At 35.0% G+C, this 26,958-nt stretch overlaps 6 protein-coding genes across 7 annotated transcripts in view; 3 read left to right on the forward strand and 3 right to left on the reverse strand.

Moving 5' to 3' along the window:
* The window catches only part of LOC133326072 (heat shock protein beta-1), a 117,978-nt gene that overhangs the window by 70,851 nt on the left and 20,169 nt on the right, over positions 1-26,958 (reverse strand). The gene's annotated exons all lie outside the window — the stretch shown is intronic.
* On the reverse strand, positions 1,198-1,852 carry LOC133326077 (protein lin-52 homolog). The gene is made up of 4 exons (XM_061534753.1): positions 1,822-1,852; positions 1,666-1,758; positions 1,409-1,513; positions 1,198-1,349 (listed from the first exon to the last, which is right to left on the reverse strand). The coding sequence occupies exons 1-4, from the start codon at positions 1,850-1,852 to the stop codon at positions 1,204-1,206; spliced, it is 375 nt and encodes a 124-aa protein (XP_061390737.1). The 3' UTR covers positions 1,198-1,203.
* Positions 3,211-8,316, forward strand: LOC133326068 (N-acylneuraminate-9-phosphatase). Its single transcript, XM_061534744.1, has 2 exons — positions 3,211-3,363; positions 7,465-8,316. Exons 1-2 carry the CDS (start codon positions 3,211-3,213, stop codon positions 8,314-8,316), a joined length of 1,005 nt encoding a protein of 334 aa, XP_061390728.1.
* On the forward strand, positions 10,644-11,399 carry LOC133326069 (protein arginine N-methyltransferase 8-like). The gene has a single exon (XM_061534745.1). It carries the CDS (start codon positions 10,644-10,646, stop codon positions 11,397-11,399), a length of 756 nt encoding a protein of 251 aa, XP_061390729.1.
* Positions 11,802-16,175, forward strand: LOC133326070 (protein arginine N-methyltransferase 1-B-like). Its single transcript, XM_061534746.1, has 3 exons — positions 11,802-12,737; positions 12,794-13,306; positions 16,164-16,175. The coding sequence occupies exons 1-3, from the start codon at positions 11,802-11,804 to the stop codon at positions 16,173-16,175; spliced, it is 1,461 nt and encodes a 486-aa protein (XP_061390730.1).
* Positions 18,683-23,103, reverse strand: LOC133326076 (MAP kinase-activated protein kinase 2). The gene is made up of 6 exons (XM_061534752.1): positions 22,925-23,103; positions 21,127-21,266; positions 20,911-20,975; positions 20,631-20,837; positions 18,850-19,265; positions 18,683-18,777 (listed from the first exon to the last, which is right to left on the reverse strand). Exons 1-6 carry the CDS (start codon positions 23,078-23,080, stop codon positions 18,685-18,687), a joined length of 1,077 nt encoding a protein of 358 aa, XP_061390736.1. The 5' UTR covers positions 23,081-23,103; the 3' UTR covers positions 18,683-18,684.

The raw sequence follows: 26,958 nt of genomic DNA on the forward strand, positions 1-26,958 counted from the left end.
ATTAAGAACCCAGAAGAAAATATTTGCTATAGGCTAAGTTTTTGAATTATGGCGGGATTTTGTAGGTCTATTGAAGTTTATTTTTGAGTTATCATGTTTTTAGTCAAATCAAATGAGGAATATTTTTTAAAACACTACCTCGGGTCCCTTATAATTTTCATTAACATTAATCAATCTACCACAAGAGAGCTTTTTAACCTCAAAATGTTCTCAAAAATATTACTCATAACATTGTTGATAGGGTGCTCAAAGACAAGATATTGTATTCTTATGTTTCATAGCCCTTTTCACTTTTACCCCCGATCCTTTTTACAAAAAACCTTCTATGAATGTACACTAATCTAACAATAATTTTGTATACATTTTAGATTATAAAGAACTGTCGGATTCACGTGAAATACGTACCCAGCAAATATTTCTTCTAAATTCGGTCCGAATCTCTGAACAAATTACCGATTCTGATGCTAAATTTCTTAGAAATCGGAAAGAAATTAGGATTGAATTCGGAAAAAATATTAGAATTTCTAGATTATTTACTGATGAATATTGAGGGAAATTTAGATTTTCTGAGGGAAATCGACCCGAATTTGAAAGACAATTCTTGTAAAATTCGGAAAAAAAAGATCAGAAAACACGAAAAATATTCTGATATCAGAGTCCTTAAAAAATTGTTAGCTGGGTACCTCAAATATACTTCTTTATACCGTTAACATTAATGCCCATAGTTTTTGCACCGAATCATTCTTTTTTTTGTATTTCCGAGGTTACAAAAACTCTTTATAAAATATTGACCTTAAAATATTTGCCGGTCGTCACTTTAAAATATAGTCGTAATCAGAATAAAATTCTATATAACCAAGTCCCTCTGCAGCTGAAATCATGATAGAGCTCTCAATACATAGCATTGAAATTTGACTCTTCCGAGGATGTTTGGTATTGTAAGTGGCTCATACAATGGTTTCGTCCAATTGCCAGGATTTTAAAAATGACGGAATTTCCAGGGGACTTTAATTTTGCATTTCGGTTTTCTAAATTATTTACTGCACATTTTCTTCTACTGATGTTAGGAGAAAATATGCATTCCTAGTTTGTCATACACATGCCCGTACAATTGTTTTAATTTCATCATTTATTTATATAAAAAACCTATTTATACGAAATTACTTATTGCAATACTCATTATATATATAGTTAGGTGTCATCTTAATTTTTCTTTTTTGCATTATTGAATATTCCTAAATATTTGCCACGGGTCATTTCTTTAGCTTCACTAACGCCCAGTTGATAGGCCTCGTCATAGATTTTCTTTATTTCCATTATCAAGGCGTTGGGTGACAATGTGCTGAGTTCTAAAATCGAAAAATTAATTATAGAAAATATAAAACAATACATTTTCCGAAATACTCACGCAACATTGCCGTCGTATCCTCCTGTGATAGACCACGAGACCATTCTGGAGCTGGTGTACGTATTGGTGTATCACTCATAGCAATGAAATCGGTTATTCCTGGAACTTGGAAAATAAATGGATTTCGATTTTACGTTCAACGGTATATTTTGAAAACTGTCAAAATGTTTTAAATGTATACTGAACAAAGCCCGGTTAATAATTAAGTACTTAGAAGGGCATGAAACCGCAGTTTCCTAATTGTTACCTCAACTTACTTTTTTCTGGCCACAAATCGGGCGAAGCTCTATCTAATTTCTCCAAAGATAACAGCCCACCATCATCCTGTTCTTCGTCCTTGATCATGGAATCTGAAATAGGATTAATTATTAGTATCCTTTTGTAATTGTTTATTATTAACTTTATTTACTTACATTTTAATGTGCGTTCTTTTTTTGTTGACATTGCTGTCTGGTGGAAAAACAACAATTGTACAGTTATCGATGTGACAATGTGTTATCGATTGGTGCATCTTAATGTAAGACGTACATTTTAAGACGAATGTCTAGTTTTCGCAAGCTTTTGTTTGACGTTGTTCACTTTAAAAATTGTCTTTGATATAAAAAAATGTACAACCCGACATTATGGCTTGTTATTAGTATATAAACCTTGGTTTCTGTATTGGTCTGTATAGAGTCCACAGGTCTTTATAGAGACCACAGGTCTTTATAAAGACCAATTGGGCTGCATAGAGTTCACAGGTCTTTATAAAGACCAATAGGGCTGTATAGAGACCACAGGTCTTTAAAAAGACAAATTGGTCTGTATAGAGATCACAAATCTTTATATAGACCAATTGGTCTGTATAGACAGGTCTTTATTAAGACCAATTTATGAATACAAATAGTCTTTTTTTTTTTTTTTTTTTTTTTTATATATTATTTTGGTTGGCCCACTTTCTATAGGGATAGAAGGTTTAGTGCCATGTATCCGTATGTAGCTTTGCTACGAATTTGACTTTATCCATAGATGGTGGTTTGTGTTTTGCAGGTTGACTTCGATCTTCTTTAAGAATTTGACCACAATGTTCAGACTTCTAAGCCTTGTGTATCAGTGAACTCTTCTACTGTGAAGGAGTCACATAGTAGCGAAAAGCATCTTCTTTTGCTATTAAATTTACGAAAATTAAAAATTTCATGCGCAGCTGTTTGGATTTTGTTGAACGACTCGTAATTTATAGGTTATCCGTATTTAAAAACACACGTGTTAGTTAAGCGAACGCTTAACAACCGCCATTTTGTAAAAATCTATTTTTAAGCCCGTGGGCGTGTAGTACTCATTTAAAATTTTTTTACGTCTTTCTTGTGAGCCGTCCGAGGACGAACTGCAAATAGTCTTTTATATACTTCCGGTATATCGAAATCGATATAAAAATCGATTAATTTATAAACTGAAAGTTATTTTATCCCTGTTTGTGAAAAATCCCTCTTCTGGCAACGCTGTTTTATACAAACTTTCTCTCTCACTATCTCCATGTGCTTGTTCCTCACTCGCTCTCTCTCTCCAACACCTGCCAGCTGACTGGTTATTAATTGTATTTTTCATAATTTCTATTTTCATTCTCATTTCTTCACTGCTCCACTTCGCACACCGCGCGCATTGTATTAATTTTAGTGAAATAGGAAAAAATATATATTTAGTTTTTACATAACATAACAAGAAATAGAAAGTGTAAATAAATTTTGAATTGCAAAAAAAAAAAACATTTTTTGTTTATTTAAATATATACATACATAAAGTTAATTTGTTTTTGGCAACAACTCATGGCCGCAACTAATCAACTGCTAACAAATGCCAGCAGCAACGATAGCAGCAGCATTCATTGCGATGAATTATCAGAAATAAAAGCAATTTTCTTTGATTTGGACAATACCTTAATACCAACGAGATCGGGAGATAGCAAAGCTTGTCGTGAAGTAAGTAATTCTTAAATACAAAATCATCATCATCCGTTGTCATCATTACGGAAAATTCCACTGAAGTGACAAAAGTGAATGAATTTGTTCTGGGGACTGATGGGCTGGGGGCTACACATGCAAATGTATTGTTTATATGTGGGTTTTGAGTGCTGGGGTACCTTCGTGTATTTGTATTTCCGTGCAGGGGGGGATTTACAACATGTGCGAATGAAAAAAAAAACAAACAAATGTCATAATTGTAGTGAGAAAACCCCAGTTTTTTTCTGCAAAAGAATTTTTATTTTTATTTGTATTGTTATTTCACTTTGTGGCTTCTTCGGTTGTTGTTCTTTACTGTCCATAAAATGCTGATGATGCATTTAACTTGAAAAAAAAATATTAAAAATGCCAATGGTGCGATAGTGCCGCCTGCCCATGTTGATAACAATGAACTTGAAAACGATGATCGCTATGGGGTGACGCTTCTATTCTTTGTACTGTAGTTGACAACTATTTAGTATGGCTTAAACGGAATTAGTCAAATTATATGTTTTACCTGCATTAATCCACGAATAACATACTTACAAGGGCATTCACAAATTACCTCAAAACTAGCGATTTTAACTTGAAGTCTTAAAGGGTTAATGAAAAGTTTTTCAGAGACCAACTGCGCTTTATAGACATCTCAAGACATTGTATAGATCAATTAAGATGTTAAGGATGACAGGTGTCTTCAGAGATCAAAGGTCTTTCTAAAGACCAAATGGGCGGTATAGTGACCACATGTCTTTATAAAGACCAATTAGCATGTATAGAGACCAGAGGTTCACATAAAGACCAATTGGGACCAATTGTCCAACTGGGCCACAGGTCTTTATAAAGACCAATTGGGCTGTATAGAGACCACAGGTCTTTATAAAGACCAATTGGGCTGTATAGAGACCACAGGTCTTTATAAAGACCAATTGGGCTGTATAGAGACCACAGGTCTTTATAAAGACCAATTGGGCTGTATAGAGACCACAGGTCTTTATAAAGACCAATTGGGCTGTATAGAGACCACAGGTCTTTATAAAGACCAATTGGGCTGTATAGAGACCACAGGTCTTTATAAAGACCAATTGGGCTGTATAGAGACCACAGGTCTTTATAAAGACCAATTGGGCTGTATAGAGACCACAGGTCTTTATAAAGACCAATTGGGCTGTATAGAGACCACAGGTCTTTATAAAGACCAATTGGGCTGTATAGAGACCACAGGTCTTTATAAAGACCAATTGGGCTGTATAGAGACCACAGGTCTTTATAAAGACCAATTGGGCTGTATAGAGACCACAGGTCTTTATAAAGACCAATTGGGCTGTATAGAGACCACAGGTCTTTATAAAGACCAATTGGGCTGTATAGAGACCACAGGTCTTTATAAAGACCAATTGGGCTGTATAGAGACCACAGGTCTTTATAAAGACCAATTGGGCTGTATAGAGACCACAGGTCTTTATAAAGACCAATTGGGCTGTATAGAGACCACAGGTCTTTATAAAGACCAATTGGGCTGTATAGAAACCACAGGTCTTTATAAAGACCAATTGGGCTGTATAGAGACCACAGGTCTTTATAAAGACCAATTGGGCTGTATAGAGACCACAGGTCTTTATAAAGACCAATTGGGCTGTATAGAGACCACAGGTCTTTATAAAGACCAATTGGGCTGTATAGAGACCACAGGTCTTTATAAAGACCAATTGGGCTGTATAGAGACCACAGGTCTTTATAAAGACCAATTGGGCTGTATAGAGACCACAGGTCTTTATAAAGACCAATTGGGCTGTATAGAGACCACAGGTCTTTATAAAGACCAATTGGGCTGTATAGAGACCACAGGTCTTTATAAAGACCAATTGGGCTGTATAGAGACCACAGGTCTTTATAAAGACCAATTGGGCTGTATAGAGACCACAGGTCTTTATAAAGACCAATTGGGCTGTATAGAGACCACAGGTCTTTATAAAGACCAATTGGGCTGTATAGAGACCACAGGTCTTTATAAAGACCAATTGGGCTGTATAGAGACCACAGGTCTTTATAAAGACCAATTGGGCTGTATAGAGACCACAGGTCTTTATAAAGACCAATTGGGCTGTATAGAGACCACAGGTCTTTATAAAGACCAATTGGGCTGTATAGAGACCACAGGTCTTTATAAAGACCAATTGGGCTGTATAGAGACCACAGGTCTTTATAAAGACCAATTGGGCTGTATAGAGACCACAGGTCTTTATAAAGACCAATTGGGCTGTATAGAGACCACAGGTCTTTATAAAGACCAATTGGGCTGTATAGAGACCACAGGTCTTTATAAAGACCAATTGGGCTGTATAGAGACCACAGGTCTTTATAAAGACCAATTGGGCTGTATAGAGACCACAGGTCTTTATAAAGACCAATTGGGCTGTATAGAGACCACAGGTCTTTATAAAGACCAATTGGGCTGTATAGAGACCACAGGTCTTTATAAAGACCAATTGGGCTGTATAGAGACCACAGGTCTTTATAAAGACCAATTGGGCTGTATAGAGACCACAGGTCTTTATAAAGACCAATTGGGCTGTATAGAGACCACAGGTCTTTATAAAGACCAATTGGGCTGTATAGAGACCACAGGTCTTTATAAAGACCAATTGGGCTGTATAGAGACCACAGGTCTTTATAAAGACCAATTGGGCTGTATAGAGACCACAGGTCTTTATAAAGACCAATTGGGCTGTATAGAGACCACAGGTCTTTATAAAGACCAATTGGGCTGTATAGAGACCACAGGTCTTTATAAAGACCAATTGGGCTGTATGAAGATTACAGGTCTTTATAAAGACTGTATGAAGACCACAGGTCTTTATAAAGACCAATTGGGCTGTATAGAGACCACAGGTCTTTATAAAGACCAATTGGGCTGTATAGAGACCACAGGTCTTTATAAAGACCAATTGGGCTGTATAGAGACCACAGGTCTTTATAAAGACCAATTGGGCTGTATAGAGACCACAGGTCTTTATAAAGACCAATTGGGCTGTATAGAGACCACAGGTCTTTATAAAGACCAATTGGGCTGTATAGAGACCACAGGTCTTTATAAAGACCAATTGGGCTGTATAGAGACCACAGGTCTTTATAAAGACCAATTGGGCTGTATAGAGACCACAGGTCTTTATAAAGACCAATTGGGCTGTATAGAGACCACAGGTCTTTATAAAGACCAATTGGGCTGTATAGAGACCACAGGTCTTTATAAAGACCAATTGGGCTGTATAGAGACCACAGGTCTTTATAAAGACCAATTGGGCTGTATAGAGACCACAGGTCTTTATAAAGACCAATTGGGCTGTATAGAGACCACAGGTCTTTATAAAGACCAATTGGGCTGTATAGAGACCACAGGTCTTTATAAAGACCAATTGGGCTGTATAGAGACCACAGGCTGTATAGAGACCACAGGTTTTAAAAAGACGAATTGGGCTGTATAGAAACCACAGGTCCATATTAAGAACAATTGGTCTGTATAGTGACCACGAGTCTTTATAACGACGAATTGGGCTGTATAGTGATCGTAGTTTCCATCTTTGGACAGTTTAGAATTCATATAATTTATGAGAAAATTTTTTGCTCTTTTAAGGGAATACCTTCTGCTCTTCTATGTGAAAACCTTCTGCTTTTCAATGAGAATACCTTTGGTCTTCCAAGAGACCTTCTGGTTTCCCCTTCCTTGAGTAGATTTTTGGTCTCCTATGTAAATATGAGTATAATGTTCTGGTTATAATACTTATACAGTAGACCACGGATATAAGAACATTAAAAAAAAAAATCGAGAATTTTGTTCTTATAAGCGTGTTTTTCTTATATGAATGTATTTAATATAATAAACTATTTTCTTATATGGATGAAAAATGTTCTTAAGTCCAGATTTTTCTTATATATGATGTTCTCATATCCGTACTACTGTAATACCTCCTCGACTGCAAGTTGAAGATATGGATATTTCGATTCTCAGATACATTAAGATTCCCCCTGCTGTTGTCTTTAAAACAAAATTTCAATAATTTTCTTATTTCTTGCCCTTTTCAGGTTTCCGAAATACTGCAACGTCAATATGGTTTCACCAAAGAGGAGGCCAATTATAGCACACAGAATTTTCTGAAATCATTTCGTCGTTGTCCCGATAATTGTCAAACATCGCTCGATATATGGCGTACACATTTATGGCACGAGGCGCTACCACCAAAATATAAACAATTAGCCAATACCATCTATCCAATATGGTTGACTTTGCGTTATCGTTATCTTGCCATACCCCAGGAATATGTACATCTGTTGCAGAATTTACGTAAACACTATATGCTGGCACTAATAACAAATGGTCCCTCCAATGCCCAATGGGAGAAGGTACGTCAACTCGATGTACAGCAATATTTTGATTGCCTATTGGTGTCGGGCGATTTGCCATGGGAGAAACCAAATCCAAATATATTCTATGCCACATGTAAATATTTAAACGTACAACCGAAACAATGTTGCATGGTCGGTGACAAGCTGGAGAGTGATATTAAAGGTGGAAACTTAGCTGGTCTAGGTGCTACATTTTGGTTACCCCTAACCTTAGATGAAATTGAAAAGTTACTGCACAATGCAAATGATGAACATAAACCCACTTATATTCTAAGAAATCTATTGGAATTTTGTGATTATTTTAATGTGATGACACAAGAACAGCAGAGACGTGAACACGACGATGATGAACTTTTACTACAGCAGCAACAACAAGTACCTGAGTATAATAATAAAAAATGCCAAAGCAAAAATATCGTTTATTGCCGAGGTCGTTCTTCATCACCAACTAATAATACTATGACAACAACAGCAACACCACCCATTGAATTTTCGGCTAGCGAAAGTGATAATAGCTCAGATAGTATATAAAGGAAACCTATATACAACATATACACGTAAACAAATAAATAAACTTTAGTATAGTATTACAAACGAAATGAAAAGAAAAAACAACTTTACAACTAACACTTATAGTACATTACTATGTATGGTAAATAAAAACGCTAATTACATTGATGATGATAATGATTTGCAAAACTAAACACTAAACTAAACTATATGGCAAACTGATGGTACAACAACAACAAAAATATAGACAATTATGATGTTCATATTCTCACTTTGATTTATTTATGTTCACGCACACACTTATACTCATTACATTTATTTAAATCGTGTACTATAAGTATCTACTATATGTACATATATTGTACTAATATTTTTTATATAGAAACAATTTATGATAAAGAAGAATGTTTTGCGTTCTCACCTTTTACACAAACAAATGAAACTAAAGATTTTATTTTTCGCGAAGGGAAAAACAAACAACTTATGTTGTATATTTTTTCTACCACTGCAATTTTTATGCATTTTTTTTGATGAACAATTTTTAATTGTATAATTTTATTAAGCTTACAATGTGAATGAAAATAAACTTGAAATGAAATAAAAATTTTATATGTTGTTTTAAGAATATTTTTCTAGCTATAGGAATGGATTTTTTAAAGAAATTTTTTTTCAAGGCATGCCAGAGCTATAGGTGTAGTTTTTTTTTTTAATATTTTTTTCAAGGCATGCCACGCTGTGTGTGTGTATTTTTGAAAGCTGTATTCTTAATTCCATAAGTCGGTCCTCTGGTCTTCAAAACTCTACTCCTCTTTGTGAATACCTTTTTGTTCTCTTTTAAGAAGACCTTCTTCAGTACTTCAGTGGATTTCCAGAGGGAGGTTGTGCCTTATCCTCTACTTAACTCGATTCAGAGGTCTCGCACCATGAATTTGCGAAGATACGAAGCAGCACGTTTGTAGTGCTTCGCATCAGATACTTCTCGGGCATTTCCAACCTTTGATCCGCTGTCCGTTGCTGGGGTTTCTATAGAATGCCAGTCAGAATGAAGTCAGTCGGTCAACAAGGTCTATGCTTCCTTCGTTTAGGCTACAACAATCCCCCTGTGTAGACTTGGCCGCGATAACCATTTTGTCCAGCTCAACATCAGTCAGGGTGAGATTTAGTAGTAGTTCCTCCGGAAGCATATCCCCACATTGCTCTTCCGGTACTAGTCTGCGTAACTGGTCGAAGATTTCCCTACTCTGCTCCTCTAAACTATCGCGGTTCGGTTAAGGGTCCCGTGTAGGTCATCCCCTCCCGGAACTACAGACCTGTCAGTCAGAGACTGTGACCCACACCATTGAGATGGGTATTTAGGGCCATCATTCTCGTCCGTTAGCATTCAGCTCTGCTTCCCGAAGGCGGGCAATGTAAAGACCTTTTGATATTATCTTTTATAAGAATACCTTCTGATCTTCTATGAGAAGATCTTCTGGTCTCCAATGATGAGATTTTTTCGTCTTCAAAGAGAAGAGCTTCGGTTCTTCTAGGAGAAGATGATCTGGTCATCCATGAAATGACCTTTTGGTCTTCTATGAGAAGAACTTCGGGTCCTCTATGAGAATACCTCCAGGACTTTTGGTGCTGAACTTCTGAAGTTTTTTGAGCATTTACTCATTTCGTCGCCTCCGAACCATAGTATGCTACGAGAATACCTTCTAATCTTCGACTAAGAAGACTTTTCGGTCTTTATAAGTAATAAAGACCTTTTGGTCATCTTTGCGAAGACCTTCTGGTTTTTATTTAAGGATCTTCTTCTTTTTTATCAGAAGACCATCTCGTCTTTGTTGAGAATACCATTCAATAAAACAGCGTATGTTCTCCAACGACAACGTCTTCAGGCTAAATGAGTAGCCTTTCGTTCTTTGCGACGGGTCGACTTTCGCCTCACTCCTCCTAATTTCTGACGGGTTTCAGAACCTACTGTATTTTATACTCTTTTACGTTGTTCCCTCCCAGGATCCAACGGCAAGTACACCTTTAATAGAGATTAAAAAAAGTGTAGTAAATAGGTCCTTTTTCCTTTTTGTTGGATATTCAACAAGGGGGATCAGCTAAAGGTCCACTAAATTTAATCGGTAGTACATCTTAAAAGCCTTAACAGTTTGTTTCAGTAAAGTGGGTGGATTATAAAGAACTTGATATTCGAATATACCAAAACTAGTTTCGTTCGTTCATTTCGCAGAATCATATATTTGAAACAGTTGCAAAGGTCCTAGCAGAATCAAACAGGTCCGCGTTAGCCCCAAACAAATTTTATTTTCTCTAACTTAAGTTTTCAAAGCCATTTTAGTCAAGAAATAATCGTAATGAGTTCACGGGACATTTCGAAACAGAAGAAACCCCAATCTAAGAAAACAAATAGAAACCTGGAAAAATGTAAAGCGACAAAGCAGGAGGATGATGACGATTCGGGACACGATACAGCATCCACAACAATTACACCAACTCAAACAACACCGGTCGACATGATGACCTCCAAAGATTTCCAATTTGATGTTGGGGCTCACATTGAAGTGATACATCAACAGTTGAAGGATACGGTTCGAGTGCAAAAGTTCCGAGAGGCTATTTTATATAATCAACATTTGTTCCGGAACAAAATTGTCCTACATTTGAATTGTGGTGTGGGTATATTTTCATTGTTTGCCGCAAAGGCAGGAGCTGCCAAGGTCTTCGCCATCGATCATTCGAATGTCATTTATTACACCCGACAAATTGTGGCGGCAAATGGTTATGGCGATGTCATAGAGGTGCTGAAGGGCCGCATTGAAGATATCGATTTGCCCGTCAAGGAAGTCGATATCATTTTATGTGATTGGATGGGTTATGCGCTGCTGTTTCAATCGACCTGTGATGCTGCGATTTATGCCCGCGATAAATGGTTAAAGAAGCCGAACGGTTTAATATTTCCAGACCAGGCAAAATTGTTCATGGTTGCTGTGGAAGATCAAAAACATAAAAATGAAAATATTGAATGGTGGAATGGTGTCTATGGATTCAATATGAAATGTTTGCGCGATGTGGCTCTGAAAGAGCCACGCTATAAGTTGATTAATTTCTGACGGGTTTCAGAACCTACTGTATTTTATACTCTTTTACGTTGTTCCCTCCCAGGATCCAACGGCAAGTACACCTTTAATAGAGATTAAAAAAAGTGTAGTAAATAGGTCCTTTTTCCTTTTTGTTGGATATTCAACAAGGGGGATCAGCTAAAGGTCCACTAAATTTAATCGGTAGTACATCTTAAAAGCCTTAACAGTTTGTTTCAGTAAAGTGGGTGGATTATAAAGAACTTGATATTCGAATATACCAAAACTAGTTCCGTTCGTTCATTTCGCAGAATCATATATTTGAAACAGCTGCAAAGGTCCTAGCAGAATCAAACAGGTCCGCGTTAGCCCCAAACAAAATTTATTTTCTCTAACTTAAGTTTTCAAAGCCATTTTAGTCAAGAAATAATCCTAATGAGTTCACTGGACATTTCGAAACAGAAGAAACCCCAATCTAAGAAAACAAACAGAAACCTGGAAAAATGTAAAGCGACAAAGCAGGAGGATGATGACGATTCGGGACACGATACAGCATCCACAACAATTACACCAACTCAAACAACACCGGTCGACATGATGACCTCCAAAGATTTCCAATTTGATGTTGGGGCTCACATTGAAGTGATACATCAACAGTTGAAGGATACGGTTCGAGTGCAAAAGTTCAGAGAGGCTATTTTATATAATCAACATTTGTTCCGGAACAAAATTGTCCTACATTTGAATTGTGGTGTGGGTATATTTTCATTGTTTGCCGCAAAGGCAGGAGCTGCCAAGGTCTTCGCCATCGATCATTCGAATGTCATTTATTACACCCGACAAATTGTGGCGGCAAATGGTTATGGCGATGTCATAGAGGTGCTGAAGGGCCGCATTGAAGATATCGATTTGCCCGTCAAGGAAGTCGATATCATTTTATGTGATTGGATGGGTTATGCGCTGCTGTTTCAATCGACCTGTGATGCTGTGATTTATGCCCGCGATAAATGGTTAAAGAAGCCGAACGGTTTAATATTTCCAGACCAGGCAAAATTGTTCATGGTTGCTGTGGAAGATCAAAAACATAAAAATGAAAATATTGAATGGTGGAATGGTGTCTATGGATTCAATATGAAATGTTTGCGCGATGTGGCTCTGAAAGAGCCACGCTATAAGTTGATTAAATTGGAACAGATGCTAAGTAAACAATGTCCCATAAAGACAATCGATTTGTATACCGCCACAAAGGATGATTTGAAATTTCGTAGTAAATTTATGCTGCCCATGCAGCGGGCAGGACAATTGGATGGTTTTGCATTGTATTTTCATGTTTATTTTACAAAATCGCATACACCACTTGGCTTTAGTACGGTAAGGTTACATAGCTCCATGGTTTTAGTTTAATATTAATTTAAAATTGTTCTTAGGATCCCTGGTCGGCTGGCACGAATTGGATGCAAACTATACTCTTCTTAGACAAATCGGTGGGCGTTAAAGCCAATAGCATATACTATGGAGGAATTGAAATGCTATCACACAAAACACCATTGGATCTGAATGATATGCAAATAAATTTGGAATTATTAACAGGAGATCCTTTATTTCCTGAGGTCGACATTGAAATGAGTTGGAATTTAAGACCAGCTGTAATGTCAATGGAACCATTAAGTGTAAATGAAAATAATGGCACAGATGAGAAATCCAATGACCAGCCAGCAACTACCAAAGAAAAATTAAATGATGAACAATCGAATAACAAAGCGAATAATACAATTTGTGATCGCACATCATTTAATAATGTTGCGGAATTATTGGAAATGACAGCACCACTACCACCACCGGTAAAGGCACAAAAACAAAAATTCATTGCCACCAAAATAATGCCAACGGAAGGCAACTTCTTGGCCTCACAAACATTTACCATTGGTGAAAATATTTATGTTTGTCGCAAGAATCGTCGCAACAAAAACAAACACAACAAAAAAGGCTGAACTAATTTAAAAATTAATTTAATTTTTTATGTTTTTTTTCAAATCTAAAATATTTTTTTCAAGAGGAAATATTTAAAAAATATATATTTATTTTGCAATGAATTTATTATATTAAAAATGCTTCAAAATTATTTTACATTATTTTAAATGTATTATTTACTATTGTATATTATTTTATACATTCGATTATTTTCCTCAATTTATTTTACGAATTAACATGAATTATAAAACGCAAGACTTTATGTTATTTTATACTTGAGTTATATAACTTTATAAAATTAGAAATGAATAAATATAAAAAAGTATTATAAAATAATATTTTTCCATGCGTTTTTTAATTATGTTTCATTTAACTATTAAAAAATATTTCTTAAAGGAGCCTTAAGAAAAAATAATGTAGGATAATGAAATTCCGGGACAACTACAAGCGGTTTTTAAAGAATATTTCAAGGACCATCCATAAAAGGCGTGGATTTTTTAAAAAATATTTTTTGAAGGACCATCCATAAAAGGCGTGGATTTTTTAAAGAATATTTTTTCAAGGACCATCCATAAAAGGCGTGGATTTTTTAAAGAATATTTTTTCAACAACCATACATAAAAGGCGTGGATTTTTTAAAGAATATTTTTTCAACGACCATCCATAAAAGGCGTTGATTTTTTAAAGAATATTTTTCAACGACCATCCATAAAAAGCGTGGATTTTTTAAAGACTATTTTTTCAACGACCATCCATAAAAGGCGTGGATTTTTTAAAGAATATTTTTTCAACGACCATCCATAAAAGGCGTGGATTTTTTAAAGAATATTTTTTCAACGACCATCCATAAAAGGCGTGGTTTTTTTAAAGAATATTTTTCAAGGACCATCCATAAAAGGCGTGGATTTTTTAAAGAATATTTTTTTCAAGGACCATCCATAAAAGGCGTGGATTTTTTAAAGAATATTTTTTCAAGGACCATCCATAAAAGGCGTGGATTTTTTAAAGAATATTTTTTCAAGGACCATCCATAAAAGGCGTGGATGTTTTAAAGAATATTTTTTCAACGACCATCCATAAAAGGCGTGGATTTTTTAAAGAATATTTTTTCAAGGACCATCCATAAAAGGCGTGGATTTTTTAAAGAATATTTTTTCAACGACCATCCATAAAAGGCGTGGATTTTTTAAAGAATATTTTTTCAACGACCATCCATAAAAGGCGTGGATTTTTTAAAGAATATTTTTTCAACGACCATCCATAAAAGGCGTGGATTTTTTAAAGAATATTTTTTCAACGACCATCCATAAAAGGCGTGGATTTTTTAAAGAATATTTTTTCAACGACCATCCATAAAAGGCGAGGATTTTTTAAAAAATATTTTTTTCAAGGACCATCCATAAAAGGCGAGGATTTTTTAAAAAATATTTTTTTCAAGGACCATCCATAAAAGGCGAGGATTTTTTAAAAAATATTTTTTTCAAGGACCATACATAAATAGGGTGGATTTTTTAAACAATATTTTTTCAAGGACCATCCATAAAAGGCATGGAATGGAGTTTTTAAAGAATATTTTTTTAACAACTAGGCAAGGCGTGGATTCAAGGACCACAGAAAAGATAATTTTTTAATAAATATTTTTCAAGGACCACAGAGAAGAGGATTTTTTAATAAATATTTTTTCAAGGACCATATAGAAGAGGATTTCCTTATAAATATTTCTTTAAAGTTCACAGAGAAATGAATTTTTTAATAATTTTTTTTTCAAGGACTACAGAGAAGTGGATTTTTTAAAGAATATTTTTCAAGGACCACATAGTAGAAACGTAAATGTTTTAAACATTCCCTGACTTTCCGACATATATAATAAAACAATAGGTTTCTCATTTCAAATATATATTCATTGTATATTTTATTCGATAATAATATATATTTGTGTTATTATTTCATAACTACATCAATATGTTTCTTTATGTATGTATACCTCTGTAACAACTTTTAAATAATAGGAATACTCGAGAGAAAAAAAGGGGTGAGAAATAATCATTTGAAATACAAAAAATAATTGTCATTCATATAAAAATTTGATATTTTTTATACAAATTTATTATTTGTGTAAATATTATTTTATCTCTTACAAATTTTGTATCCACTAAAAGAGCTACAACATATTTTTTTTATAAAACTGAACTCAATTGGTTATGTGAAATAATCATATACTATATATTATTTGGGGCCTAATAAAATTTAATCCAAACTTAATATTAAACTGACAGCAAAATGGCGTGCATTTTTTGTCCTTCCTTATTTACTACATTTATGTTTTTTTTTTAATTTATTTTTTTTTTCAACATTTAACATTTTGTATACTTTTTGTTTTTTCTTTTAATTGTTTAATAATAGAGCAAATGTTAACTTTAATATATTGACTTTATTGTTATTGTTTTCATTCGTAGTATTTTTTTTCCATATTTGTAATTATAGTTTGATTACAAATATTTTTGTTTATCTTGATTTTGTTTTTAAGCTTTTACATAGTAAAGAATAAGTTGATTTCTTAAAAACTTAAACTAAAATAATTACCAAAAAATAATAGAGTTCAGTGTATATATATATATTACTTCGTTTTGAAAAACATGTAACATTCAAGCCACAATTCTGAATTTCCACTAACATATTTTAGTTTTTTTTTTTAATTTTATATATAAACATCATCTTGCTTTTATTAAGTTTCAACATATTTGTATTTGTATATATTTGTTTGCTGTATATATTTCTAAAAATTATTTTCTTATTGATTTAATTATTAATTTTATTTCAATTCAGCTATTCAACTAGCTCATGGATTACAATTTAAAAAAGATAATATTAATATATCCGCAGTCGAAAATTAGTAAGGAAAGTACCAAAGCTTTTCGGGTTCAACTTTACAATACCCTCCATCACGGATAGTATATTGGATCTTCACAGATTTTCTTGCCTTGAATGGGATGGACTTTTTTGTATAGAGTACCTGCCTTCTACAGATAGAAAACTGAACTCCTTTTGATAGAAGACAATCCAATTAAAGATAGAAATCCGACATAATACAAGTAGAAGACTAATCTCCCATAGAGAGGAAGCTGTTCTACTATGAATAGAAAGCCGTACCGATTTTAATAAATAGATACTAAAACACTTTCTCGAAGGAATAATATAGCTTTTGGAGTCAATTTTTTCTAAGATATCTGCAACAATTTAAGATGTTTGGAAGACTGTAGAAGAAATGTTGGTACTGCCATGCGAAGAGAAATTGAGTTGGGATCTATTTAAATTTTCTTTGGTGCCTGAGATTTCAGATTTCTTTTTTTTTCAACATTTACAATTTGTTGGTGGGAAGGTATTAAATTCCCAGTCTCTGGTTATTTACATTTTCTCTTTTCGGAGGCTTCTACAGGCTTTCTTCCGGTTGTCTAAAAAGATTCTCTTCTGACCATCAAATTCCGGTATATGAAGGATCACGGAGGCTTTTCCATAAATTTTCTCTCTTTGACCTCAGCTTATATCTAAAAAAAGGCATCCTTCAGTTCGTCCATAAATATTGTCATGTGTTGATCTATAAAGACTATTTTCTGTTCGTCTCCAAAACTGCCTTCATGTCGTCTATAAAGTCTCACTTCAGATAGTCTATAAATTAATACTCCCTGTTAGTTTGTCTATAAAGACTTTCTTCAGTTCCTTATAAAGACTAAAGAGACCATTCAGTTCGTATATACAGACTTCCATCAGCCTGCCTATAATCCCTCCATTTGGTTCGTCTAAAACGACTCCATTTATCTCGTCTATAAAGACTCCCTCAGCTCGTCTATAAAAACTCCCTTCAATTAATCTATAAATACTCACTTCAGCTCGTCTATAAAGACTCCACTCAGTTTATCTACAAAGACTCTCTTCAGGTCGTCTAAAAAGACTCCTTCAGCTCGTCTATAAAGACTTCTTTCAATTTATCTACAAAGACTCCCTTCAGCTCGTCTAAAAAGGCTCCCGTCAGCTCGTCTATAAAGACTCCCTTCAGCTCGTCTATAAAGACTCCCGTCAGCTCGTCTATAAAGACTCCCGTCAGCTCGTCTATAAAGACTCCCGTCAGCTCGTCTATAAAGACTCTCGTCAGCTCGTCTATAAAGACTCCCGTCAGCTCGTCTATAAAGACTCCCTTCAGCTCGACTATAAAGACTCCCTTCAGCTCGTCTATAAAGATCGCATATTAAGACTTCCTTCATGTCGTCTATAAAGAGTCCCTTTAGCTAGTCTATAAAGCAACCCCTTCAGTTCGATCGTACAGAATTCCTCAGTTGGTCTCAAAAGAAACCATTTCGTAAGACCTAAAAATTCAAATATTTTTTATATATAATCCCTTCAGTTCCTCTATAAAAACTCCCTTCTCGTCTAAAAACTTGTGCCTATAAAGACTACCTTCAACTCGTCTATAAAGACTACCTTCACGTCTATAAAGACTCCTTTCAGTTCGTCTATAAAGATTCCCATCAGTCTATTTAATTCGTCTCCCATCAATTCGTCATTAAAAATCTCTCGCCTTTAACACGGTTATGAAAATTCAGCCTCGTTTAACTCCTGCCATTAATATTTTCTTCTTTTTTAAATCTTTATTTGATTGTTAATTGGCCGTACAGACAAGTGTGTATTTTTTAATAACGAAATTCACAAACTGTGTGTTTTTTAAGTTTTCTACATAAAAATTGTGTTTTTATTAAGAACATACTTTCTTATTAATAATAATAAAAATATTTACCATTTTGGTTTTTAAAACAGGATTCAAATACAACTCCAAAGAATCGGAGTCCATATACAATTTTGTTTAGATATAGTTATTTTTTATATATATTTATTAATCTCAAATACTGAATTGAGTTTAATAGTTGTTTCCAAATTAATTCTTAGTCCGATTCCTTGGTTATTAACATTTAGTTTCGGAGTTTTAGGCGAATTGCGCAGACAGAACCTTAATTCTAATTTTAGCTTAATGCGGAATACAATTTATTTTTGTTTTTCTATGATATCAACTATTAGCTAGTTGAATGGCAAATTTTAAGGACAGTTTGTTTTTAAGATTTTTTTTTTGATTTTTGCTTAATATTATAACTTTTTCTTTGTCAGTATGATTTTTAAAGGGGGTTATTTTAAACAATATTTATTTTATCTCCTATTAAATATAAACTTTTTCAACTGCATAGTTTTTTCTTATAATTTTCCTCCAACTGTATCCAACCGTTTAAATGAAACCAACAAAAATATTATGTTGACAATTTCTTCTCCGTTTCCTTTTCCTCCTCTTCATTGTCTGTCTGTTTTACTTATTTTGAGCAGCAGCAATTTCCTCAATCTTTTTTCGTCTCTTACTCAGCAAGGCATTATTGGATTTATCCAAAGCTTTGATGTGCATCTGGAAGAACAAAGAAAAAACAATTCATTAAATCATCTATTTCAAATCCAAACACAACTCTCCTCTCCTCACCTGATCATAATCCACTCGCATTGTTGCCAGTGATCTGGTCATTTCTTCCTGCACCTCCGGCCATGTTTCCTCACCCTCCTTCAACATACGTCCCGTACAGAGAGGAGTCTGAGGAACTTCAGTATACTGGGCAATCCATTTATTACGCATAACCTCTTCGATGGTCAAACGTTTACTGGGATCAACATTTAACATGCCTTTAATTAAGTCTTTGGCCGCTTGGCTAACATTTTTCCATTCGGGATTGGGGAAGTCATATTGTCCGGTGCGAATACGTTTCTTCATGCCTGGCGATATGGCCAGACCGTTGTTGCTGTAGAATGGTGGGAAGCCACATAATAGAATGTACATAATTACGCCCAACGACCAAATGTCACAGCTTTTGTCGTATTTTTCGGGACCCAATACCTCGGGAGCTGTAAAGCAATAACAGAATCATTAATATTAAAATAGAGGAACGGGGTAAGATGAATTTTTATAAACATGGTAAGGGAGTATTTATTGACGGGCTTTAGGGGGTCTTCATAGAGCTGAAGGGAGTCTTTCATAGACGAGTTGAAGGGAGTCTTTCATAGACGAGCTGAAGGGAGTCTTTCATAGACGAGCTGAAGGGAGTTTTTCATAGACGAGCTGAAGGGAGTCTCTCATAGACGAGCGAGCTGAAGGGAGTCTTTCATAGACGAGCTGAAGGGAGTCTTTCATAGACGAGCTGAAGGGAGTCTTTCATAGACGAGCTGAAGGGAGTCTTTCATAGACGAGCTGAAGGGAGTATTTCATAGACGAGCTGAAGGGAGTCTTTCATAGACGAGCTGAAGGGAGTCTTTCATAGACGAGCTGAAGGGAGTCTTTCATAGACGAGCTGAAGGGAGTCTTTCATAGACGAGCGGAAGGTATGCTTTCATAGACGAGCTGAAGGGAGTCTTTCATAGACGAGCTGAAGGGAGTCTTTCATAGACGAGCTGAAGGGAGTCTTTCATAGACGAGCTGAAGGGAGTCTTTCATAGACGAGCTGAAGGGAGTCTTTCATAGACGAGCTGAAGGGAGTCTTTCATAGACGAGCTGAAGGGAGTCTTTCATAGACGAGCTGAAGGGAGTCTTTCATAGACGAGCTGAATGGAGTCTTTCATAGACGAGCTGAAGGGAGTCTTTCATAGACGAGCTGAAGGGAGTCTTTCATAGACGAGCTGAAGGGAGTCTTTCATAGACGAGCTGAAGGGAGTATTTCATAGACGAGCTGAAGGGAGTCTTTCATAGACGAGCTGAAGGGAGTCTTTCATAGACGAGCTGAGGGGAGTCTTTCATAGACGAGCTGAAGGGAGACTAGATAAGCTCAAGAAAGTCTTTATGGACGAAATCAAGGTAGTTTTTATAAAGGAGCTCAAGTCTTCATAGACAAGCTGAAGGGAGTCTTTATAGACCAACTGAAGGTAGTCTTTATCGACGACCTGAATGTAGTTTTTACAGACGAGCTAAACAAAGGCTTTATAGGAGAGCTCAAGAGAGTATTTTTTAATAAGCTGAAGGGAGTCTTTATAGACGAGTTGAACGTTGTCTAAAGAGAGTCTTTAGAGACGAACTGAAGGAAATGTTTATGAACGAGCTGAAGGGAGCATTTGTAGACTAGTTGAAGAAAGTTTTTCTAGGCGAGTCTGAAGTTTTCTATATAAAGAATCTTTGGGAGATGTTTAAACAGAAGGGATTAAATATGGAGTCGCAATAGACCAGCTAAATGGAGTCCGTAGAGACCTAAATAGGCATTTATCGACATGTTTTTTACTTACCCACATAATATGGAGTATAACATGGCGTCTGCAGCGTATCCTTTATCAGTGTCTCTTTGGCAAAGCCAAAATCTGTCAACTTCAAAATACCATTCGGTTTTGGTGAGGTGTATAATAAATTTTCCGGTTTCAAATCTCGATGTGCTATATCGCGACTATGCAGATAGTGGACAGCTACGCAGATTTCATGCATAATTTGAGCGGCCTCTGTAAAATGTCAAAGAGATAACATATCAATCATTACATCTGATAACACCTGACGATATCAATGTTTACCCACCTCTTTCTGTGAATGCACCATCTTCGTTATCTTGAATACGTTGAAATAATTCACCACCTTCCATGCTGCAAAATTATAAAAAAAACGAAAATGTGATAACGTGTAAATGTCATAATTTATTTATACTGTAATTTTTTATTGGTTAAAGTGGGACACACGATGGCGACGGTGATTATGATGATGATACTGATAAACTGATAGCAATTGGCTACCTACCATTCCATCACTACCAGAAGACATTTATTGCCAGCATAGGTGTTCTCATAGACATCAACAATATTGACAATGTGACGACAGCCACTGACGCGCCAATGTAGATCAACTTCACGTCTTGCTTTGGGACTATCTAAGAGAACCTGCAAATGAAATCAAATAAAGCAAATTATTATAATTGTTGGTAGGTGGCAGAGTGGGCGAGTAATATGAAAATATTCCGATTAAAAATATAAAGGAACTAATAAAAAAGCATTAGTATTGACTACTGTAATAGGTTCTGAGGAATTGCTGAATGAATTATTTATAGGCAAACTGACTCGAGCCTTTATAAGCGTGGTGAAGTAATTCTTTATAAATATCCTATTTATATATGAGCTCAAGGGGTCCATAAATATGACGTGAAATGAGGTTTTATAGAAGAATTGAAATTAGTCTTTCTAGAGGAGTTGAGGGTAGACGTTAAAGATCACCTGATGCAAAACTTTATATCTTTATATACGAGCTAATGGAAACCCTTGAGAAGAGCGGCATTGAACTTTCAGCAGAAAAGAGTTTTTATACTGCATGGATTCCTATACAAGAACCGAAGAGGGTATCTATAAACGATTTTATGGAATCTTTATAGAAAATCCAAATGTAGCCTTTATAGGTGTTCTGAAATAAGTGTTTATTGAGTGGAAGGAAATTTATATAGATGAACTGAACGGGGTCTCCATAGATGAATAGAGGCTTTCTAGACGGACTGAGAGGAGTCATTATAGACGAGCTTATGTGCGTATTTTTAGACATGCTGAAGAGCATTTTATAGACGACCTGAAGGCAGTTTCAATAGACGATCTGCAGGGAGCCTCTTTATAGACGAGGAAGTCTTTGTAGATGAGCTAAGGGAGTCATTGTAGACGAAAGGGTATTTTTAGACTGAAGGTTAATTTTTAAACCAGCTGAAGGGAGTCTATAGATGAGCAGGAGGAAGTCTCTATACTCGAACTGGAAGGAGTATTTAAAGGCGAGATGGAGGTAATATTTAAAGGCTAAATGAATGGTGTTTTTATAGACGAGCTGAAGGGAGTTTTTATAGAAGAACTGGAGGTAATTTTTATGTACGGACTAAAGGGAGTCTTTATAGACAAGCTGGAGGAAGTCTCTATAGACGAGTTGAATGGAGTCTTTTTTATTTCTTTGAGGTTGTTCTTTTTCTACAGAAAAAAACCAAACCCCAGCTCTTTGAGGTTGTTCTTTCTAAAGGGACAAATTTAATTCCCAGTTCTCTGAGTTTGCTTTTTCTAAAAAAAAAAAATCGAACATCAGTTCTCAATGTTATTTTTTATAGAAAAACAAAATGAATCTCTGTTCACTGAGGTATCGAACTTCAGCCCTCTGTGGTATTTTCTTCTCTAGAAAAAAAAAAATAAAAAAAAAAATTATACCTCATATTTTTCCTATAGAAAAAAATTCCAACCAATATTTCTATAGAAACAAATTCGAACATGAATTTTGGAAATATTTTTTCTATAGAAGAAATACGAACCTCAGTTTTCTGATGTATTTTTTATATAGGAAAAAAATAAATATACGTTCTATTAATTTTTCTAGGTCTGTTATTCCAAATGCTTGACGAATTTTAATTCTACCTATATATAAAAAATTTCTGCCATCATACTGTTTTGAATAAGTGAAGGCCTTATTCCTATTTTGTTTTTTTTTTTCTTTTTTTTGTCCTGCCTTCATCGAATATGCAATTCGATGGCACTTAAAATTCTCCACTTCCCATTTCCTTATTCGGTCGGAATTTACATACCTTCAATGCATATTTTTGATTTGTTTTGCGGCTGGTACATTGAACAACTTTGCCGTTTATGCCGAGACCGAGAACCGTATTGGAAATTTCATAGTCATCGACGAGTGGTGTGGTTTTGGGTTGACGGTGATGCTGCAAAGCAGCACCTTGACTCATTGGTGGTTTGGCTATTTTAAACATGTCTGTGGCAGGGGGCTCCAACGTTGATGAGATGGTAAAGGGCTATTTACTGGAGAAGGGGGTAAGATCTGCAAAAAAAGAAGAAGAGGAAATAAAACAAATTAAAAATTATGGAAATAAAACAGATTAATATTAAATAAATATTTAAATGGTATATATGCAAATTGTTCTATTTTTTTATATATTTCTTTTATCCAAGGTTGAAATCACTGTTTTAGTTTTTTTTCATATCATCCCCCACCTAAATGTCCTTTAACAGGATATTGTAGCAAATAGAAACACTTGTTCACGTGGCATGCAACAGGTCCTCCTACAATTTTTGCTGTCACACATTTTCAATGTCACCACCGGGTAAACAAATTATTGTCGAAATGAGTGTGTATGGGTGTGCGTCGAGGAGGCGGTGAAGGGTATATATGTGTGACATTGCCATTGTTGCTAAATTCTCTTGTTTAACACTTCCATAGCTCTCTGATGAAGGTCAATGTGCCAAGTGACAAACACAAGTGGCCATGTGCCACACTTCAGGAATTGAATGCAGAGCGGGCAAGCGGACGAGCGAATGAATGGATGTCGGCTAGAAATTAATTGCATAAGAATTTTAATGTCTGTACGTGTGTGTGTACGTGATATTGTTACGTGTCCAGATTTATAGCCGCTGGGAAGGGGGTTTCCCACTCAGTAACATACACATGCCGAATGATACACAAATTGCAGTAGAAGAAACCATTTAAGTAACCACCACCTCCATTGAGGCTTATTGCCATTGACATTTAAATGAAATTTCCATGGGAAACCAGAAGAGGCTTTGTGACCACTCATCATTTATGTGATGAAGTCTTATTGCTTTACAAGGAATGGCATTTCAACTAGATTGGAAAATATATTGTCAGCAATTCAGTGGAAACAATATATTCTGTGAAAAAAATTGTAAGCTCCGTTATGAGATATTTTTTCTGTAGAAAAAATTGAACCTCAGATCACTGAGATATTTTTTTAATAGGAAAATATTGAACCTCAGTACCTTGAGGTATTTTTTCTATAGACAAAATTGAAACTCAGTCACCTGAGGTATTTTTTCTATAGAAAAAATTGAACATCAGTTCCACGAGGTATTTAAAAAAAAATTAACCTTAGTTCCCTTAGGTATTTTTTCTATAAAAAAATGAACCTCAGTTTCCTGAGGTGTTTTTTATTGAAAAAAATCTAACCTCTGTTCACTGAGGCATTTTTTTCTATAGAAAAAAAAAATCGAACCTCAGCTCTCTGCGACATTTTTTTCTATAGAAAAAAATCGGACCTCAGCGCTCTGAGGCTTTTTTTTTCTGTAGAAAATAATCGAACCTCAGTGGAAACAATATATTCTGTGAAAAAAAATTGTAAACTCAGTTATGATATATTTTTTCTGTAGAAAAAAATTGAACCTCAGATCCCTCAGATATTTTTTCAGTAGGAAAATATTGAACCTCAGTCACCTGAGGTATTTTTTCTATAGAAAAAATTGAACCTCAGTTCTCTGAGGTATTTTTTTATAGAAAAAATTGAACCTCAGTTCCCTGAGGTATTTAAAAAAAAAAAATTAACCTCAGTTCCCTGAGGTATTTTTTTTCTATAGAAAAAAAATCGAACCTCAGCTCTCTGAGGCATTTTTTCTATAGAAAAAAAATCAAACCTCAGCTCTCTGAGGCATTTTTTTCTATAGAAAAAAAATCGAACCTCAGCTCTCTGAGGCATTTTTTTCTATAGAAAAAAAATCGGACCTCAGCTCTCTGAGGCATTTTTTTTGTATAGAAAAAAATCGAACCTCAGCTCTCTGAGGCATTTTTTTCTATAGAAAAAAAAAATCGAACCTCAGCTCTCTGAGGCATTTTTTTCTATAGAAAATAATCGAACCTCAGTGGAAACAATATATTCTGTGAAAAAAATTGTAAGCTCAGTTATGAGATATTTTTTTCTGTAGAAAAAAATTGTAAGCTCAGTTATGAGATATTTTTTCTGTAGAAAAAAATTGAACCTCAGTCACCTGAGGTATTTTTTCTATAGAAAAAATTGAACCTCAGTTCCCTGAGGTATTTTTTTATAGAAAAAATTGAACCTCAGTTCCCTGAGGTATTTAAAAATAAAAATTAACCTCAGTTCCCTGAGGTATTTTTTTTCTATAGAAAAAAATCGAACCTCAGCTCTCTGAGGCATTTTTTCTATAGAAAAAAAAAATCGAACCTAAGCTCTCTGAGGCATTTTTTTCTATAGAAAAAAAAAATCGAACCTCCGCTCTCTGAGGCATTATTTTCTATAGAAAAAAAATCGGACCTCAGCTCTCTGAGGCATTTTTTTCTATAGAAAAAAAATCGAACCTCAGCTCTCTGAGGCATTTTGTCAGGTTCTTAAAAAAATCCACGCCCTGTCAGGTTCTTAAAAAATCCACGTCTTGTCAGGTACTTGAAAAATATTCACATATACACAATAAGAACAACAACAACAATTTCACATAACTGCAGACACCACAAGTTCAACGATATTTCGCCTATTTGTCTTGAGTGCATTATTAGTATGCCAATCAAAAAATAAAAAAGCGGAAAAGAACAGCCGAACAACAATGCAGTTTTGCTGAGTCATTACAAAATATTTGCTAATAGGTATCTGGTCGAATATTCGCAAAATCATTGTTAATGTCAAATAATGACATTCTGTTTGCAATTTTCCACTTGCTGTTTGAATTTTAAACAGCGGAAATTTATTCAAAACTGAAAACACAAATTGTCATGAGAACAAAAAAAGGAGAATAATAATAACAAAAGAAAAGGCAAGTCATGGGTCAACAATTTTTTTTGGTCTAATATACATATTTACATATTTTGTTCATACACACATATTTATAAAATATTGGTTATAAAACAGCACAAGTCTTCTCTCACAGAATGCAAATTGTATTTAAAAATGTCCTAAGGTTCCGCTCTATGCCCAACTCTGCTTTGAGAATTAAGTTCGAAGTGTCTTCTTCATTTTGGAACCTGGCCAATAGCCATGGCAATACAACCCCTTAGCAAATTCCTAATAAGCCTTCTTCTTCGTCAAAAAAAACTCCTTTCAAATACTACTCTTACATTTGTATCTCTGTAGGTGTGTTCAAATAACTCACAGGGTCTCCTCTTTTTTTAGTCTATTTCCTTGTTTCCATTTCAATTTTGTTCATTCTCCTTTCAATTCTCCTTCTTCTAAGTATAATTGACACAAATGACCTTTATTAATAGCATTTAGAAGTAATTCGTCGAATAACAGGAAATAATACAATTCAACGTTAAAAGAGATTAGGCACTTCAAGTCGGACACCCTCCCACACCCTATACATGTATACCCCCCTTCAATGATGGATGTATACTACTTTGATGTAATTACACGCAATAATGCATGCTGCACGATGTTCAATGACGTCATTTGATGGATGCCACCTACACTCCACTCCTCATCATGCCATGACTACACACTTATATAAAAATGGTTGTATATGCAATATTCCGTGGAATCCGATACAAGTACTGCTTCATTAGGAAAAAACGATATAGAAATTAATTCCACCTTGGCTTGCTGTGTTGCCAGGAGCTTCAATTATAAATTCTGGAAAATGGAAATCCAATTGCCGTAACAAACAAAGTTACAGCTACTTTTCATTTCAAGCGTATCTGTTTTCCATCATGTGTGGAATGAGAACTATCGGACCGATTTTTTTTCCACCACGACCATGAGGTAAACTTTAAAATTACCTAAAATCTATCCTCGCTTATAATGACCCTTAAAAAATGGTTTAATAAAAACGTCGTTAAATTCGGTTGAGTCGAACTGGACTTCACTTCGTT

The sequence above is a fragment of the Musca vetustissima genome, unplaced genomic scaffold (assembly GCF_032173495.1).
Source record: "Musca vetustissima isolate MV318-11 ecotype Yass unplaced genomic scaffold, APGP_CSIRO_Mvet_v1 utg13556, whole genome shotgun sequence".
In the NCBI taxonomy this organism is placed as follows: domain Eukaryota; kingdom Metazoa; phylum Arthropoda; class Insecta; order Diptera; family Muscidae; genus Musca; species Musca vetustissima.